Source organism: Trichechus manatus, unplaced genomic scaffold (genome assembly GCF_000243295.1).
Source record: "Trichechus manatus latirostris isolate Lorelei unplaced genomic scaffold, TriManLat1.0 scaffold00060, whole genome shotgun sequence".
Classification (NCBI taxonomy): domain Eukaryota; kingdom Metazoa; phylum Chordata; class Mammalia; order Sirenia; family Trichechidae; genus Trichechus; species Trichechus manatus.
In genome coordinates, this window is record NW_004443996.1 from 304,355 (window position 1) to 323,318 (window position 18,964).

The window sequence follows — 18,964 nt, forward strand, 5'->3', positions numbered from 1 at the left end:
CCCATAGGACATACTATGTACACTACGTACACTAGAAGTACATAAAACCTTTACAAGGCAAATTTTACTTTGTAAAATATTTTCAGAACTTCAAATTCCATGTATATGCTTCCTTAAAAATGGTCTGCTCAAAAAGCAGGTGCCATCACACAAGTTCTCCTTTCCCACAGTCCCTTTCACAATCGCCTTTCTCTTATCTCATAAAATAAAGCCACACCCCACATCTACACAGAATCTTACTAAGCTATATTATGACACTGGGGAGTAAGGGAAAATTTGAAATAAATTTTGCGTGTATAATTCTATATCTATATCTATATATATACTCACTGCCACCAATTCCTCTCCTCCCATTCTCTTTATCTCCCTCTTTTCACATATAATTCACCTATGATAAAATTTGCCCTTCTGTTCAGTGCTTTTTAGTATATTCACAAAGTTGTGCAAATATTACAACTATTTAATTCCTGAGCATTTTCATTACCCCAAATAGAAATTCTGTATCCTAGATGCAGGGCCAAGATGGTGGAATACTCAGATGCTTCCTGTCATCCCTCTTACAACAAAGACCCAAAAAAACAAGTGAATCGAATATATATGAGAATCTAGGAACCCTAATCATCAAAGACAAAGCTGAAGAATCAGACTGAGCAGCAGGTGGAAGGAGAGATAATTCAAAAGCAGCAGAAACAGGGATCTACAGATAGTGGGATCACCGGTATCCTGCTAGCTGAGACTGCACAGTGCACAAGGGCTGAGGCAAGCAGCAATATCCCAAGCCGAGGCCCACCCCAGCTGGTGCAGCCCAGCAGCAGTGAAAATGCAAGAACCTCCAGAACCAAACAGAAGTGACACTAGACCTGCAAAAGTTAAGTGAAAGCTCCCAACCCACCGCACATGCTGACACCATAACCCCTCCCCACACAAGAGCTCCACATCCAAGAAGCACTTCCTTCCCCTCACCTATCCCCCACATTGCTCCAACACCAGTCCCACAGCATTCAACAACACTAAGCCTCCTAAGCTGGGAACTCACAGTAGGTCCTGAGGTCCTGCCGCTTCACCAGCCACAGGCATAGGGGGTCCATGGACTTGTGGCACCCTTCATCCACACCCGAGTGCCTTATGGACCATTACAATATCGCATGCCCTCATTAGCATGAAATGGACAGGGCATTCACCTGAAGCCCATTTTCACCTGCAGCAGCCAAAGGGGAGCTGCAGATTTGTGACATTCAACACTGCCCCACCCCCTAAGAAGGGGTCTCACCCACCTATACTACAGGCCAGAGGGCTGGCAGTAACACCCATTCCATCTAGCCACCCACGACAGGGGCCTGAGAATGACTGGTACCTCTCAACCCCTCCAGCCAACAGCACCAGGCACACAAGGACTAGTTGCACTACCCCACCCCACTACGTGCTCTAGCAGGCAGGGATGTGCCCTCTGTCTAGACATCCAGGAGCAGCCAACAGCCCCCTGCCTAGCCCCACCCTGCAACCAGAGACATGTGCCTGCTCTGAAAACCTCCATGCAGCCTTGCATGCCTATGACTGTACGCAAGAGTCTCCACACCATACAATTGGTAACTGGTGACCTGGACACCTGCACCCTGAACAACCACACCCATGCAACAAGAACAATGAACAGACTCCTGGGCTTATACACCTGGGTAGCTGCTCTGACCACCTGGAGACAGGACTTGAGAGCTTAAATGACATCAACAACCAAATTAGCACACACACACACACACAGCCTACTTGAACATATCAAAACAAAACAAAGCTAAACAAAAATACAGGATGCGGTAAACAAAAATACAATAAATAAATCAATATAATAACTTATCAATGCCTCAGAGACAACAGTCAATATCAAATCACATAAAGAAGCATGACAAGATGGCTCCAGCAAACGACCAAAATAAAGAACCAGAAAACCTGCCAGACGAAGATAAGACAATGGAACTGTCTGATAAAGAATTCAAAAGACCAATATACGACCTTTCCAAGAGATCAGAAAGGAGATCTGGCAAAACTCAAACCAAGTCAAGGAACACAGGCAAAGCAATAGAAGAATTCAGGAAATCGATACAAGAACAAAATGACAGAATAAACAGGCTGCTAGAAACCATACAGAGACAGCAACTAGAAATCCAAAAGATTAACAATAAAATTTCAGAATTAGACACCCCAATAGAAGGTGATATGAGCAGAACTGAGACAATGGAAGTCAGAATTAGTGAGACTGAAAATAAATCCTTTGACACCAATTTTTTTGAGGAAAAATGAGATAAAAAGAATGAAAAAAAAATGAAGAAAGTCTAACAATTATCTGAGATAGTATTAAGAGGAAAAACTTACTAGTGATAAGAGTACCAAAGCAAGGAGGGATAACAGAAAACACAGAGAAAATTGTTGAAGATTTGCTGGCAGAAAACTTCCCTAATATCATGAAAGACAAGAAGATATCTACCCAACAAGCTCAACAAACCCCATACAGGATAGACCCCCAAAAGAAATTCACCAAGACACCTCATAAACAAATTTGCCAAAATCAAAGACAAAGAAAGAATCCTGAGACCAGCTAGAGATAAATGAAAAGTCACCTACAAAGTAGAACCAATAAGACTAAGCTCAGATTATTCAGCAGAAACCATGCAAGCAAGTAGGCAATGGGATGACATATATAAAACCTTGAAGGAAAAAAAAATTGCCAGCTAAGAATTACATATCCAGCAAAATTGTCTGTCAAATATGATGGCGAAATTAGGTAAATTGCAGATAAACAAAAATCAAGGGAATTTGTAAAAACCAGAACAAAATTACAAGAAATATTAAAGAGAGTTCTCTGGTTAGAGAACTAACAACATCAGACAACAATTCAAGACTAGGCCACAGGACAGATCAACCAGTTATCAACCCAGATAGGGAATTCATAAAAAAATAATCAAAGCTAAAGGACTGAAGATAGGGAACCAGAGATATCAATATGTAAATGATGACAACATCAAAACAAAAAAGAGGGAATAAACAGTGTAGTCATAGAACTTCCATATGGAGAGGAAGTCAGGGCAATATCAAAAAATAAAAGACTGGTTAAAACTTAGAAAAATAAATGTAAATTTCAAAGTAACCACAAAGGAAGCTAACAAATCTACCCATCAAAATAAAAAAGAAGAAAAACATAAAGACTTGGCAAATACAAAATCAACAATAATGAAAGGGATGAAAGAAAATACATAAACAAAAAGAACTCAGCAAAGAAAATTAAGAAGAACAAAGAAACTGTCAACATCACACACACTCTCTCTCTCTCACCACGTACACAAAATACATAAAAATGACAGCAGTAAACTCATACCTATAAATAATTACACTGTAAATGGCCTAAATGCACCAGTAAAGAGACAGAGAAGTGGCGGAATGAATTAAAAAAAAATGATACATCTATATGCTATCTACAAGAGACACACCTGAGACACAAAAATAAACAAACAAACAAAAATACTAAAACTCAAAGAATAGAAAAAAAAAACTATCAAGCAAACAACAACAAAAAAAGAGCAGGAGTAGCAATATTAACCTCTGATAAAATAGACTTTAAAGCAAATTCCAACATAAAGCTTAAGGAAGGACACTATATAATGATTAAAGGGTCAATACACCTGGAGAACATAACCATAATAAATATATACACACCCAATGACAGGGCTCCAAAATACATAAAACAAACTCTAACGGCATTGAAAACAGAAATAGACAGTTCCACAATAATAGTAGGAGACTTCAACACATCACTTTTGGTGAAGGACAGAACATCTAGAAAGAAACTCAATAAAATTGATACAGAAGATCTAAAGGCCAAAATCAGCCAACTCGACTTCATAGACATATACAGAACATTTCACCCAACAGCAACTAAAGGTATTTCAGAGCATAGAAAAGGAAATAATACTCCCGAACTCATTCTATGAAGCCAGCATAACCCTAATACCAAAGCCAGGCAAAGACACCAAAAAAAAAAAAGAAGAAAAGAAAACTACAGACCAAATATCCTTCATGAACATAGATGCAAAAAATACCAACAAAATTCTAGCCAATAGAATTCAACAGCATATCAAAAAAATAATACATTATGACCAAGTGTGATTCATGCCGGGTATGTGGTGATGGTTCAACATTAGAAGATCAATGTGATCTACTAAATAAATAAAAGAACCATACGATCTTATCAATGGATGCATAAAAGGCATTTGACAAAGTACAACACCTATTCCTGATAAAAACTCTCAGCAAAATAGGAATAGAAGGGAAATTCTTTGACTTAATAAAGAGTATTTATACAAAGCCAACAGTCAACGTCATTCTAGATGAAGACAGACTGAAAGCATTCCCCATGAGAACAGGAACTAGACAAGGATGCCCTTTATCACCACTCTTATTCAATATTGTGCTGGAAGTCCTAGCTAGAGTAATAAGGCAAGAAAAAGAAATAAAGTGTGCCCAAATTGGTAAAGAAGAGGTAAAACTATCCCTATTCACAGATGAAATGATCTTATACATAGAAAAACCCAAAGAATCCACAAGTGAGCTACTGGAACTAATAGAAGATTTCAGCAAAGTGGCAGGATACAAGATTAACATACAAAATCAGTAGGATTCCTCTACAGCAACAAACAGAACTTCGAAAAGGAAATCACCAGATCAATACCATTTACAATAGCCCACAAGAAGATAAAGTACATAGGAATAAATTTAACCAAGGACATAAAAAATCTATACAAAGAAAACTACAAAACACTACCGCAAGAAACCAAAGGAGACCTACATAAGTGGAAAAACATACCATGTTTATGAACAGGAAGATTCCATGTTGTGAAAATGTCAATTCTACCCAAAGTGATCCACAGATACAATGCAATCCCGATCAAAATTCCAAAGGCATTCTTTAATGAGATAGAGAAACAAATCACTAAGTTCATATGGAAAGGGAAGAAGCCCTGGATAAGTAAAGCATACTGAAGAAGAACAAAGTGGGAGGCCTCACATTACCAGATTTTAGAACCTATCATACAGTCATGGTAGTCAAAACAGCCTGGTACTGATACAACAACAGACACATAGACCAATGGAACAGAATTGAGAACCTAGATGTAAATCCATCCATGAGCAGATGATATTTGACAAAGGCTCAAAGTCCATTAAACAGAGAAAAGAGTCTCTTTTAACAAATGGTGGTGGCATAACTGGAAGGCCATCTGTAAAACAATGAAATAGGACCCATACCTCCACCATACACAAAAACTAACTCCAAATGGATCAAAGACCTAAATATAAAAGCTAAAAGATGAAGATCATGGAGGAAAAAAAAAAAAGGGGGGGGGGCAACACTAGGGGCTCTAATACTTGACATAAATAGGATACAAATCATAACTAACAATGCACAAACACCAGCAGAGAAACTAGATACCTGGGAGCTCCTAAAAATCAAAGACTTATGCTCATCAAAAGACTTCATCAAAAGAGTAAAAAGAGAACCTACAGACTGGGGAAAAAAAATTGGCTATGACATATCCGACAAGGGTCTAATCTCTAAAATGTACATGACACTGAAACACCTCAACACCAAAAAGATAAATAATCCAATTAAAAAATGGGCAAAGGGTATGAACAGACACTTCACCAAAGAAGACATCATCGCAACCATTAGCCATTAGACAAATGCAAATCAAAAGTACATTGAGGTAGCATCTCACCCCGGCAATACTGGCATTAATCCAAAAATCAAAAAATAACAAATGTTGGCGAGGTTGTGGCAAGACCGGAACTCTTATGAACTGCTGGTGGGAATGCAAAATGATACAACCACTTTGGAAAACAATATGGTGCTTCCTTAAAAAGCTAGAAATAGAAATACCATATGATCCAATTATCCCACTCCTAGGGAATATATCCTAGAGAAATAAGATACGTCACACGAATAAACATACGCACCCCCATGTTCATTGCAGCACTATTCACAGTAGCAAAAAGATGCGAACAAACTAAATGCCCATTAACAGACGAAAGGATGAACAAATTATGGTACATACACACAACGGAATACTATGCAATGATAAAGAACAATGATGAATCCGTGAAACATCTCACAGCATGGATGAATCTGGAGGGTATTATACTGAGTGAAATAAGTCAGTCACAGAAGGACAAATATTGTATGAGACCACTTTTATAAGAACTCAAGAAAAGGTTTACACACAGAAAGAGGCATTCTTTGATTGTTACGAGGGTGGGGAGAGAGGAAGAGAGGAAATCACTAACTAGATAGTAGACAAATATCAATTTTGGTGAAGGGAAGGACAACACACAACATAGGGGAAGTCAGCACAACTGGACCAAAGCAAAAGCATGGAAGTTTCCTAGACACATTCAAACACTTTGTGGGACTCAGTAGCTTAGGCTGGCGCTTGGGAACCATAGTCTTGGGGGACATCTAGTTCAATTAGCATAACATAGTTCATTAACAAAAAGTTCTACATCCCACTTTCGTGAGTGGTGTCTGCAGTCTTAAAAGCTTTCAGGTGGCCATTTAAGATACATCTATTGGTCCCTTTCCACTCAGAGCAAAGGAGAATGAAAAAAAAACAATGACGTAAGGAAAATATTACCCCAGGGACTAAAAGACCACATGAACCAGAGTCTCCACCAGCCTGAGACCAGAAGATCTAGATGGTGCCCAGCTGCCACCAGTGACCACTCTGACAGAGATCACAACAGAGTTTCTGAGAGAGCAAGAGAAAATGTAGGACAGAATTCATATTCACAAAAAAGATCAGACTTACTGGTCTGACAGAAACTGGAGGAACCCCTGAAACTATGGCCCCTGGACACTCTGCTAACCCAAGAACTGAAACCATTCCCGAAGTCCACTTTTCAGACAAATATTAGACAGGCCTATAAAACAAAAAATAACACACGTGAGGAACATGCTTCTTAGTTTAATCAAATAATCAAATATACGAGACCAAATGGGAAGCTCCTTTCCAAAAGCAGGACAAGAAAGCAGGAAAGGATAGGAACTGTATGAATGGACACAGGGAACCCAAGGGGGAAAGGGGGATCATGCTGTCACATTGTGGAGATTGCAACCAATATCACAGAACAATATGTGTATAAATTGTTGAATGAGAAATTAACTTGAGCTGTAACCGTTCAAGTTACAGCTAAATAAAAAAAGCACAATAAAAAAATTGATTAAAAAAAAAAGAAATTCTTTTCCCATTAGCAATTCCTCTGCATTCTCTCTAACCACCCCACATCTACAAAACTACTAATCTACTTTCTGTCACTATCAATTTGCCTATTCTGGGCATTTCATATAAATGAAATCATATAATAAATGGTATTTTGTGACTTGCTTCCTTCACTTAGCATAATATTTTCAAGTTTCATCCGTATTGTAATATGTGTAAGTGCTTCATTCCTTTTTATGGCCAAATAATATCCCATTGGAGCCCTAGTGGCACAGGGGTTAGGCATTCGGCTGCTAACCAAAAGGTTGGCAGTTTGAATCCACCAGTCGCACCTTGGAAACCCTATATGGGGCAGTCCTCCTCTGTCCTATAGGGTCACTATGAGTTGGAATTGACTTGACAGTCACTTTTTTTTTTAATATCCCATTGTATGGATTTATTACATTTTGTTAATCCATTCATCAGCTGATGAATATTTGAATTGTTTCCACTTTGGGGCTATTATGAATAATGCTGCTAAAAACATCCATTTACACATTTTTGTGTGGACATATGCTTTCAATTCTATTGAGTATATGGCTAGTAGTGGAATTGTTGGGATATATGGTAACTGTATATTTTAACTTTTTGAAGAACTGTCATGTTCGTATAGTTTTAAATGGATGATGGCTAGTATCAGATTGCTACAGTGTTTATATGTCATTGGTTATATTTAAAACGGAAATGCAACAGTGCATTTCAAAAGATATCATTATTTACAAAATGCTGAAAATTGTATCGTTTGCAAGTATTTAAAATTACAATGAAAAACTTTTAGTTGCTACTGGAAAAATGTAAGCAGAGCACATAGTTTTATGAAATTATTTTAGATACAATGCAAACAAAAATATCCGAAGACCACTGCACTAGAGAAATCCAGGAGGTAAGCTTTTAGTCTTTAGAAGAGCCTAAGTATATATAAGCAAATAAATATATCTGACTACTACAAGACCCTGAAGATGAAATAATGTTTCTGGGAAAAAGTCAGAATTTTTTTGGCTCCCAAACTCATCTTGTTACCTTTCTTTTATAGTTTGAGTAAATATGACTTAATTATTCCAAAAAAAGATGCTGAAGAGACTAAGTCTCTAATGTAGAATTGTACGATCTCACTTTCACTTCATTTTTTTCAAACAAGAATGTGCCCACACCCATTCTGCAGAGACATGTTCTTATATCTTTGTGTTAAAATACCTCTCTGCTTTCATGGTCAAAATCATTTTGTATATTATTTTATCCATTGCTGTTTTATACTATTGAGTTTAAATCCTGATTCTGTATCTTACTACCTTTGGAAAGTTATTTAACTGGACTATACTTCAGGTTCTTCATTTGTAAGGTGGGGATAATCATAATGTGGGTTATATAATGTAGGGTTATTGTGAGTATTGAATGAGTTAATGCATGTTGAACACTTACCTGTGTAAGCATACTGTACCAACGAATTAAGTGCCTCCGGATCCACTCCCTCCATCTTGATTTCTTCTTGTTTGGCTTCAAGCACATCGTTAGTAAACATTGCAGCAAAATAATCAGACACTGCACTGAGAACCAACCTGGAAACAGAAATGTTTCAGAGTAACTTAATCGAGTTCGTAATCTCACTGAAAAGTATGAAATGTATTCAGTAAGTTTGTAACACTGGTGAGTCAGTTTTTTTACATAAAATTTTCACAGTTCAGTAAAGTGCAGTGAAATTAGAAAGATAAATTAAGTAAACTGATTTTCTTTTAGAGGGTTTTTCTGTGCTGTTTTTTCTTCATCAAACTCTCTAAAGCTTGAGTCTTCTAAATATTGAACACAGAATTAGATTGTATATACTAATGTCTTTTTAATTCAGGAAGATAAAAATTTATTCCTCCCAATGTTCCCAATCGTAATCAATGCACTAATTACTGTTGTTGCTAATCAAAGAAGTAAATAAAATACTCTCTCTCATTCATACTTGTTATATCCACCAAATGTTATGATTGCAAAAGGATACTTACCGGTGGGCTGGTATTCGGAGGTGTCCAGCAATGAGTAGCACATCACACAGTTGTTTCTCTTTCAAGTAGTTCTCCATTTTATGGAGAGTTTGCTCTGCATGGTTTACAGCATGGAAATACTCCTCAGATCTGCTGACATTCATTTCTTCAGGATGGTGTGTATCTAATCTGAAGGGGAGTAAGAGTGAGAAAATGGTTTATCACATTTGTAAAAACTGGAATTTTTCTCCTAGTGACTTTACAAATGTCCTGTGGAAAATTAGGCACAACAACTTGTAAAAGAAATATGTTGGATTAAAGTAAATTTAAAATTTGCCCTCCAATCTTAAATATTTCACTATGATTACTGCCTAAACTTCAGTTAAAGTGAAGTATCATGGTTAGTATTTACAGCTGGAATGGAAACATATCTATTTATGGTTCATCTGCAGGGCTAGTGGCAAGTGGTATATGCACAAAGTTTAAAATATCATTCTCTTTCTTTGATTCTTTTGAGTATCACAGTTATGCCATTAGGCATGAAATCCTCAGAACTGATTCAAAACACTTTCAAATTTGATTATGTCCTGAAGCTTACCCATAGGGTAATCACTTCAAATCAGAAATATTTCTTGAAAAATCTCAAGCCTGAGAGGTCCATAAATTTTTTTTAAATATGGAAATCCTATCAATAAATCATACATATTTATTCCTTTTATTTTTTAATATTGAGGTAAATATGATACAATTTACAATAATGAAAGCTGTCTAGTGTCATTCTCAACATCACAAAATGGTAAAATTTACATACCAACACAAGTACATGGAGGTTTGCAATGAGTAGATAAAATTTTGTTGATCTGATAATCACACTTAAATGCTTTATTAATCTCATCTAAGTCTCTTATGCTTCTTCCAGCATCATTTTCCAACAACCTGTTAGGATTAGTTTTAAGTTCCCCCATCCCTAACTTGGAGCCCTTGTGGCGCGGTGGTCAAGAACTAGGCTGCTAACCAAAGGGTCAGCAGTTCAAATCCACCAGCTGCCACCAGCTGCTCCTTGGAAACCCTACGGGGCAGTTCTACTCTGCCCTATAGGGTCACTATGAGTCAGAATCAACTCGATGACAATGAGTTTGGATTAGTTTGGTATCCCCAACTCAGCCTGTGTTTCTTTGAAGACAGTTGATCCAGAAACACATTGCTTTCTGATTTAAATAAATGATTCACCTCTGAATCTTCTTAACTTTTAAAAACTCTTTGGGATCTTCAGTCTCGATTTTGTATTGATGCTCAGTGTATAAACATCCTTGAAAATTGCCTTTCTTCAGATGCACTTTTGTTTTTTGGAAAGGAGTAATCCCTTGGCACTACAGACTATGCAGCATTTAGGTTTCACTTAAGTCACTTATCCTTTCCTCTGCTGAAGTACAGACTGACTTCACATTGAGTCAGTCAAACTCTCAATGTCTCAAAATTTTAGATATCTTCATGTCTACCCCAACATGCACTGGAGATGGGGTATTCTAAAGGAGGAATATGTTTTGGGAAATTGTGGCCAGGAAAAAATTTTTTCTGTGAATTTTCTTCATCCTAACTTGGCTAAGGATAAGATTGAAAAAGAAGTGCCTTCAATTGCTAGCTAGTTTGGGATGTGTTTACAGGGACATAGTAAATTTATTATATATTTGCAATATTTTTATAACTAAAACACAGATTTAGGGTTTCTAATCTAAAAATCCTATAAATATGAACCACATATAAATTAATAAGATTTCAAAAGACAGAGGAAACTCTAATGTTTGTCTCATTCAGAAATAAGAAATTAGTAGTCAAAGAGATACGGCTAGATAAAAATATAACATTCAAAATACAACAGACTTAGTAACTTAAAGATATAAAAATAGAACAAAGACTATAATCTACTCTTGGTCATCATTAAGGCAAAGTGTAAAAACACAAAACAAAACAAACAAGCAAACCAACAACACCAACAATACCTGTAGTCAGTTCCAGCCCTAATTACTTACTAGATAAGTGATCTGATACCACTGCTGATGTCAGATGGATCCTGGCTGACAGCAGAGAACACCAGAAAGATGTGTACCTGAGTTTTATTGACTATGCAAAGGCATTCGACTGTGTGGATCATAACGAATTAGGACAACGTTGCGAAGAATAGGAATTCCAGAACACTTAATTGTGCTCATGAGGAACCTGTACATAGATCAAGAGGTAGTCGTTAGAACAAGGGGATACTGTGTGGTTTAAAGTTAGGAAAGGTGTGTGTCAGGGTTGTATCCTTTCACCATATCTATTCAATCTGTATGCTGAGCAAATAATCCGAGAAGCTGGACTATATGAAGAAGAACAGGACATCAGGATTGGAGGAAGGCTCATTAACAACCTACGTTATGCAGATGACACAACCTTGCTCACTGAAAGTGAAGAGGACTTGAAGCACTTACTGATGAAGATCAAAGACTACAGACTTCAGTATGGATTACACCTCAAGAAAACAAAAATCTTCATAAGTGGACCAATGAGAAACATCATGACAGATGGAGAAAAGATTGAAGTTGTCAAGGATTTAATTTTGCTTGGATCCACAGTCAACACCCACAGATGCAGCAGTGAGAAATCAAACAACACGTTGCATTAGGTAAGTCTGTTGCAAAAGACCTCTTTAAAGTGTTAAAAAACAAAGATGTCACCTTGAAGTCTAAGGTGTGCGTGACCCAAGCCATGGTGTTTTCAATTGCCTCGTATGTATGGGAAAGCTGGACAATGAATAAGGAAGATCGAAGATGAATTGACACCTTTGAATTATGGTGTCGGCGGAGAATATTGAATATACCATGGACTGCCAAAAGAACGAACAAATCTGTCTTGGAAGAAGTACAGACAGAATGCTCCTTAAAAGCAAGGATGGCGAGACTATGTCTCACATAGTTTGGACATGTCATCAGGAGGGATCAGTCCCTGGAAAAGGACATCATGCTTAGTAAAGTAGAGGGTCAGCGAAAAAGAGGAAGACCTTCAATGTGATGGATTGACACAGTGGTTGCAACAATTGGGTTCAAATATAGCAATGATTGTGAGGATGGTACAGAACCAGGCAATGTTTCATTCTGTTGTACGCTGGGTCTCTATCAGTCAGAACCGACTCAATGGCACCTAACAACAATACGGGAAGCAGGGCTGCCTTGGTTTCAAAGGGTGGAGCCACAGTTTCCTAGGTCTCAAAGGGTAGAGCCACAGCCTGTTAGGTTTTGCAGGGTGTAGCCATGGCCTCCTGTATTTGAACGGATGGAGCCATGGACTCCTAGGTTTCAAAAAATTAAATCTCCACCAACACGGTTTCTGAGTGTGGGGTTGTCATTATGGTGAGCCAAGAGGATGGGGCTGCTAGCCAAAGCTGAGGGGATGGTGCTGCCATGCCCCAGGGACAGGAGAACAGAGTCTGCTTCAGCCAAGGGGTGTGGTCACCACCAGATGGACTAGGAGAATGGGGCCATCCAAAACCAAGGGTGTAGAATTGCCATCCCAGTGGGTCTGGAAGGCGAGGCTGAAGTCCAGGGCTGAGGGGCCTCCACCCACAATCCAGAGAGCACTGCCGACACTCAGAGTCTGGAAGGCAGGGCAATTGCTCAGATGGTCCTGGTGAACAGAGGATTATTTTCAAGCCTTGAGAGCTAATGTAATTTGTTTCGCAGAGTTTTGGACTTGCCTGGTACCCATTATCCCCTCTTTTCCTCCAGTTTCTCCCATTTGTAAAAGAAATGTATACATTGTGCCTGTCCCACCATTGTATTTTGGAAGCAGATTACTTGTATTCTAGATTTCATGGGTTCACAGCTGAAGAGGAATTTTGTCCCACGATGGAACAGGCCTAAAGTGTCACCCATATTTGATTTAGATGATTCAGAATATGAGAGTTTGGTTTTGGAGTTGATTTAAGGCTTTTGGGATGATATGACAGAATGACTGATTTTTGTATGTGGGAAGGAGATGAATTATGGGGGGCTGAAGGCTGGAACGTTATGGATTGAATTGCCCCCCCCAAAAAATCCTAACCCCTATACTTGTGGATGCAAATCTATTAGAGAATAGGGTTTTATTTATTAACATATAAACATAAGGTGTGACTTAATTCAATTGTCTTCAAGATACAAAACAAGCAGATTAGGCACAGAAAAGCAAGCACAAATGCAAGGGAAGATACATGCCACATGATCGTCAAGGAACCTAGGAATAGAAGCTGAAGTGAAACAAGGACTTTCTCCCAAAGCAGACACAGAGACAGAACATTCCCCTAAAGCTGGCACCCTGAATTTAGACATCTAGCCTCTTAAACTGAGAAAATAAATTTCTGTTCATTAAAGCTACCCATTTGTGGTATTTCTGTTATAGCAGTACTAGATAACTAAGACACCTACTAAACTCTTATTCCTCACTGCCTTCTACCTCAATATATGACCTGCTCCCTCACTTAAAAATACTTATTGGTTTGTTTCTATTCCTATTTTGAAATTTACCCTAACTACCTATTATTGTGTTCATTTGTATATTTTTCTTAGTCCCTCTACTGGAGTATAAGCGCATTGAGTATAGGGACTGTGCTTCACTCTATTAGTGATGCCCATAGTACCTAGCTATCATGGTGTCTTGCATATAGTTTACATAAATATGCACTGGATTTAGAAGAGGACATAGAACCAGGGATATCATTGCTGATGTTAGATGGATCCTGGCTGAAAGCAGAGAATACCAGAAAGATGTTTACCTGTGTTTTATTGACTATGCAAAGGCATTCGACTATGTAGATCATAACAAATTATGGATAACATTGAGAAGAATGGGAATTCCAGAACAACTTAATTGTACTCATGAGGAACCTGTACATAGATCAAGAGGCAGTCGTTAGAAGAGAGAGGATACTACATCGCTTAAAGTCAGGAAAGGCGCGCATCAGGGTTGTCTCCTTTCACCATACCTACCCAATCTGTATGCTGAGCAAATAATCTGAGAAGCTGGACTATATGAAGAAGAATGGGTCATCAGGATTGGAGAAAGACTCATTAACAACTTGCGTTATACCGATGACACAGCCTTGCTTGCTGAAATTGAAGAGGACTTGATGCACTTACTGATGAACATCAAAGACTACAGCCTTCAGTACAGAGTACACTTCAAGATAAAGAAAACAAAAATCTTCACAACTGGACCAATAAGCAACATCATGATAAATGGAAAAAAAGATTGCAGTTGTCAAGGATTTCATTTTACTTGTATCCACAATCAACATCTATGGAAGCAGCAGTCAAGAAATCAAATGACGCATTGGTCAAATCTGCTGCAAAAGACTTCTTTAAAGTGTTGAAAAGTAAACACATTACCTTGAGGACTAAGGTGCACCTGACGCAAGCCAAGGTGTTTTCAATTGCCTCATATGCATGCGAAAGCTGGACGATGAATAAGGAAGATGGAAGAAGAATTGATGCCTTTGAATTGTGGTGTGGGCGAAGAATATTGAATATACTACAGACTGCCAAAAGAACAAACACATTTGTCTTGGAAGAAGTGCAGCCAGAATGCTCCTTAGAAGCAAGGATGGCCAAGACTACGTCTCACATACTTTGGACATATTATCAGGAGGGATCAGTCCCTGGAGAAGGACATCATGCTTGGTAAAGTAGAGCGTCAGCAAAAAAGAGGAAGACCCTCAACGAGATAGATTCATACAGTGGCTGCAATGATAGGCTCAAGCATAGCAACAATTGTGAGGATGGCGCAGGGCAGGGCAGTGTTTCGTTCTGTTGTTCATGGGGTCACTATGAGTCGGAATTGACTCGACAGCACCTGACAACGTGTATATGTGTATATGTATAGGAGTCCTGGGTGGCAGAAATGGCTAAGCACTTGACTACTAACTGAAAGGTTGGCTGTCTCATCCAGTGGCACCTCGAAAGAAAGGTTGTTCATGGCCTTAAAAACTCTATGGTGCACAGTTCTACTCTGCAATACATGGGGTAGCCATGAGTTGGAATGGACAAATCAACTGGACAGCCACTGGTGTCGAATATATGTATTGCATTGGTTTTAACCACGTAGTTACTCAAGAAACATATTAAATGCCAATTGCCAGCTATGTGTCAAGCAATATATTATAAATGGAAAACTCTTGTGTCTCATACACTCTCAGGCCCAGCAAGTTACTGTTAAAAGCCCTGTATTTGTTTTGTTTCTTCTCATATGGAATGAGAATTTTTTAGTTTAATAATCTCTGAGTCCAGGCTATCCATCTTCAAACTCCGAAACTTCTATTTAAAATACAGGTTTTGCTTAGTTTCCTGGCACAAATTGTTTATTGGTATTATTTGAGAATGGATTAGTATTGTCTACTGTTGTCTGATTTTATTTTGATTTTAAAGGAGAATATTATAGGTTCCTAAGTTGTTCTGGTTAGCAGTAAAACAGGCATTAGATAAAAAAATGTTCAAGATTTTTTGCTTTTGTTGAGAAACTATTTTGTAACAACTTTACCTTGAAAAATTGTAAGGCATTCTCATACAAGATTGGTGGGAGTGTAAACTGTGCCAGCCTCTTTGGAAGAATATTTGGCAATATAAATCATAATTTAAAATACAAATGCTCTGTACAGACATTCTTGGGGATCCTCGGAGAAGCCTCTAAATTTTGAAGTTGAAAATGTCTGTACAGTTATATTAGGGACTTTCTTTTCATAGTTCAAATATCATAAAGGCATGGAACCAGAGAATGCTAACACATAGTTTAATATTCAGACATTTCTCATCTCAAATAGCTTTACGGTATTTTTTTCTGGTTTTCTTTTGCAAGATATTTGCTCCATTTTTTAAGGGAGCCATGGTGGTTAAGTGTAATCTCAGCCTTCTTTTAATGGTGCTGCCTAAGTTCCCAGAACTCATCATACGAATGGTTATTTTGTTACTGAGGGAATGTAAAGCTCCACAGAAAACTAATCTATATTGTTTTGTTCACGGAAGTGCTTGACTATATGAAAAATAGCTTTTATGAAAGTCCATAGGACAATCTTATTACTAAAATAGACATTTTGGACTGATTCTCTTTTTGGGATCTATTAAAGCCTCATACATGTGCCTTTCCAGCTCTCACCATGGTACCTGGCACATGGAAGACCTTCAGTAAATGCTCTGATGAATGCATTAATTTATGCACATATTGTTTACTATGACTGCAGTTGGAACTTTTCCCACTTTTGGAGCTTTGGAAATTGGTGAAGTTATTCTCCAAAGCAAATCCCAAGGTCTGAACTTTCCTCTTGATAAGATAGCTATCATTTATAATGAGAAACTTGTGGTCATGGGGGCAATACTATGATTCTTGGTGGCATGAATTAAGCTGACATTTGAAACCTAGAGGAGGTAGCAAATTTTCTCTGAAGAAACAATGTATCTTTTTGTGTAAAATGGGTGCTTTAATATTTTGAAGTGATTATATTTTAAGAGGTTATGCTGTTGTAAATGACAAATTTTTATTACATATGGATAATATAAATCAATATCTTGCAATGTTCCATTAAGTCCAAAGCACATGGCTAGCTATGAATGCCCGTTATCATGAATATGATTATATCTTTAAAAATTTTCTTGTTATTTAGTTATAATAAATGATGATGGCATCAAATGTAGACCACTGTCATCTAGGACCCTAAAATATATTTGACATTATACTTTATAGTTCATCATCTTTAATATGTTACTCTTTGATAAAAGCAATCATATAAATAAAAGTAATTTATTGAGCACAGTCTTAAATGTGCTCAAAATGGCTAAAGGAAACCATAAACAAAGAAATAAACAAAATCCGGAAAATGATGACTTACTAAATAGATAATATCAATAAAGAGACATAAATTTTAAAAAGGAACCAAATAGAAAGTCTGAAGTAGAAAAATACAACAACTGAAATGAAAAATTCACAAGGGAAGCTTGAGAAGGCAGAAAAAAAAAAGATTCAGTGAACTTGAAGATAGGTCAATTGAGATTATCCAGTCTGAGTAGCAGGAAGAAAATAGACTGATGAAAAATGAACAGCATAAAAAACTTGGACACCGCCAAGCACACCAACATATACATAATGGGAATCACAGAGGAAAAGAGAGAGAAAGGGAAATAAAGTATACTGGAAAAAATAATGGTCAAAAGCTTCCCAAATGTGATGAAAGACGTGAATCTACACATCCAAAAGGCTCAATGAACTCCAAGTAGGATAAAATTGTTCATTGAATGCCTACTCCATCCATAACACTAGGCTAGGTACGGTAAGTGATACAAAACTATATAATGCAATATCTTATTTTCAAAGAACTTAAACTAAGCTGGGAAGTCAGCAGTTACATAAAAAACTAAATGTGATAAGGTCAGGTAATATATTTTCCACTAGTTTATAAATTCTTGCTGAAAGCAACTGCATGTATTTAATGATAATAAATGACAAAAATCACAAGAGATGTAAAAAATATTATTAAGTATTGTATGGATTATATAATAAAAATAACAATAAAAGTTGAGAGGAGATAGTGTGTTGTAGGGGATAAGAGTTTAGGCTCTGGGCTCAGATAAATGCTTAATTCAAATCAGAGCAATTAACTGACCTTAAGACATTTAGTTAACTTCTCTAATGCTTAACTCTTTTCATCTGTAAAATGAGGATTAAAAATAGTGCCAAAGGGGATTTTTTAATGCAATGGGAAGCACTCATTAAATATTAAAGATTGTTATCCCACTACCACCACCACCACCATCATCACTACTTAGAGTTGGCATGATCCGTGAAGGCAACAGAAAGAATATAAAGTAACCTTAGAAGGATATGGAAACCCTGGTAGTGTAATGGTTAAGAGCTATGTCTGCTAACCAAAAGGTCAGCAATTCAAATCCGTCAGGCACTCCTTGGACACTCCATGTGGCAGTTCTACTCTGTCCTTTAGGGTCACTATAAGTTGGAATTGACTCTATGGCAATGGGTTTGGTTTGGTTTTAGAAGGATACGGAAAGAATACAGGAGAATTTAGCCTTGAATGTAGCTCGAATGAGTAGAAAAGAGGGAGAAAGTTATTCCAGGAATGGAAAGCAGGGTGAACAAAAAGCTTGTAAATATTGTAGCTGTTGTTATTTGTCCTCGTTAGGTTTCTTTCAGATATCAGAAAGAACGTGGAAGCAGAAAAGTAAAAAGTAGACTGTGAACAGTGGTTAAACATCAGGAAGGATACAGGACATTTACCAAACCTCATGTAGGTGAGTGAAAGCTGAGCAAAGGGAAAGCTTTCTTTGACTCAGGAACTGAGTCAGTAGGAAGGAGTTGCTCAGAATGAGTTAGAGGGGCAATTCCATATTACTGCAGACAGTAATATGCAGCACAGAGAGTGAAAGTAGGTAGCATGTAGCTGTAGTGAGGTCCCTTTTGAAGGTCTTCCTTGAGTGAAAAACTGACAATGCTGAGCCAGATTATTGGTAGCAGAAAAGCGCACAGCATACTTAGCACCAGCATTTGACCAGTTTGATGGGAGTATACAGATTGTGCGAAACAAAAGTGAAAGCAACAAATTACAGCTATGTCTTAGACTTAATGAAATATACCAAGAACTAGAACGAAAATGACACAGAATTGTAAGCGTAAGCAGCAACAGGGTCAAGT

At 37.6% G+C, this 18,964-nt stretch overlaps 1 protein-coding gene across 2 annotated transcripts in view; it reads right to left on the reverse strand.

The window, feature by feature from the left end:
• The window catches only part of KLHL4 (kelch like family member 4), a 124,909-nt gene that overhangs the window by 26,985 nt on the left and 78,960 nt on the right, over nucleotides 1-18,964 (reverse strand). For both annotated transcript variants that reach the window (XM_023733594.1, XM_004378869.2), the window contains exons 2-3: nucleotides 9,284-9,451; nucleotides 8,715-8,851 (exon numbers count right to left, since the gene is read on the reverse strand). In XM_023733594.1, coding sequence (XP_023589362.1) covers nucleotides 8,715-8,851; nucleotides 9,284-9,451 — 305 coding nt within the window. The remainder of the gene's footprint in view (nucleotides 1-8,714; nucleotides 8,852-9,283; nucleotides 9,452-18,964) is intronic.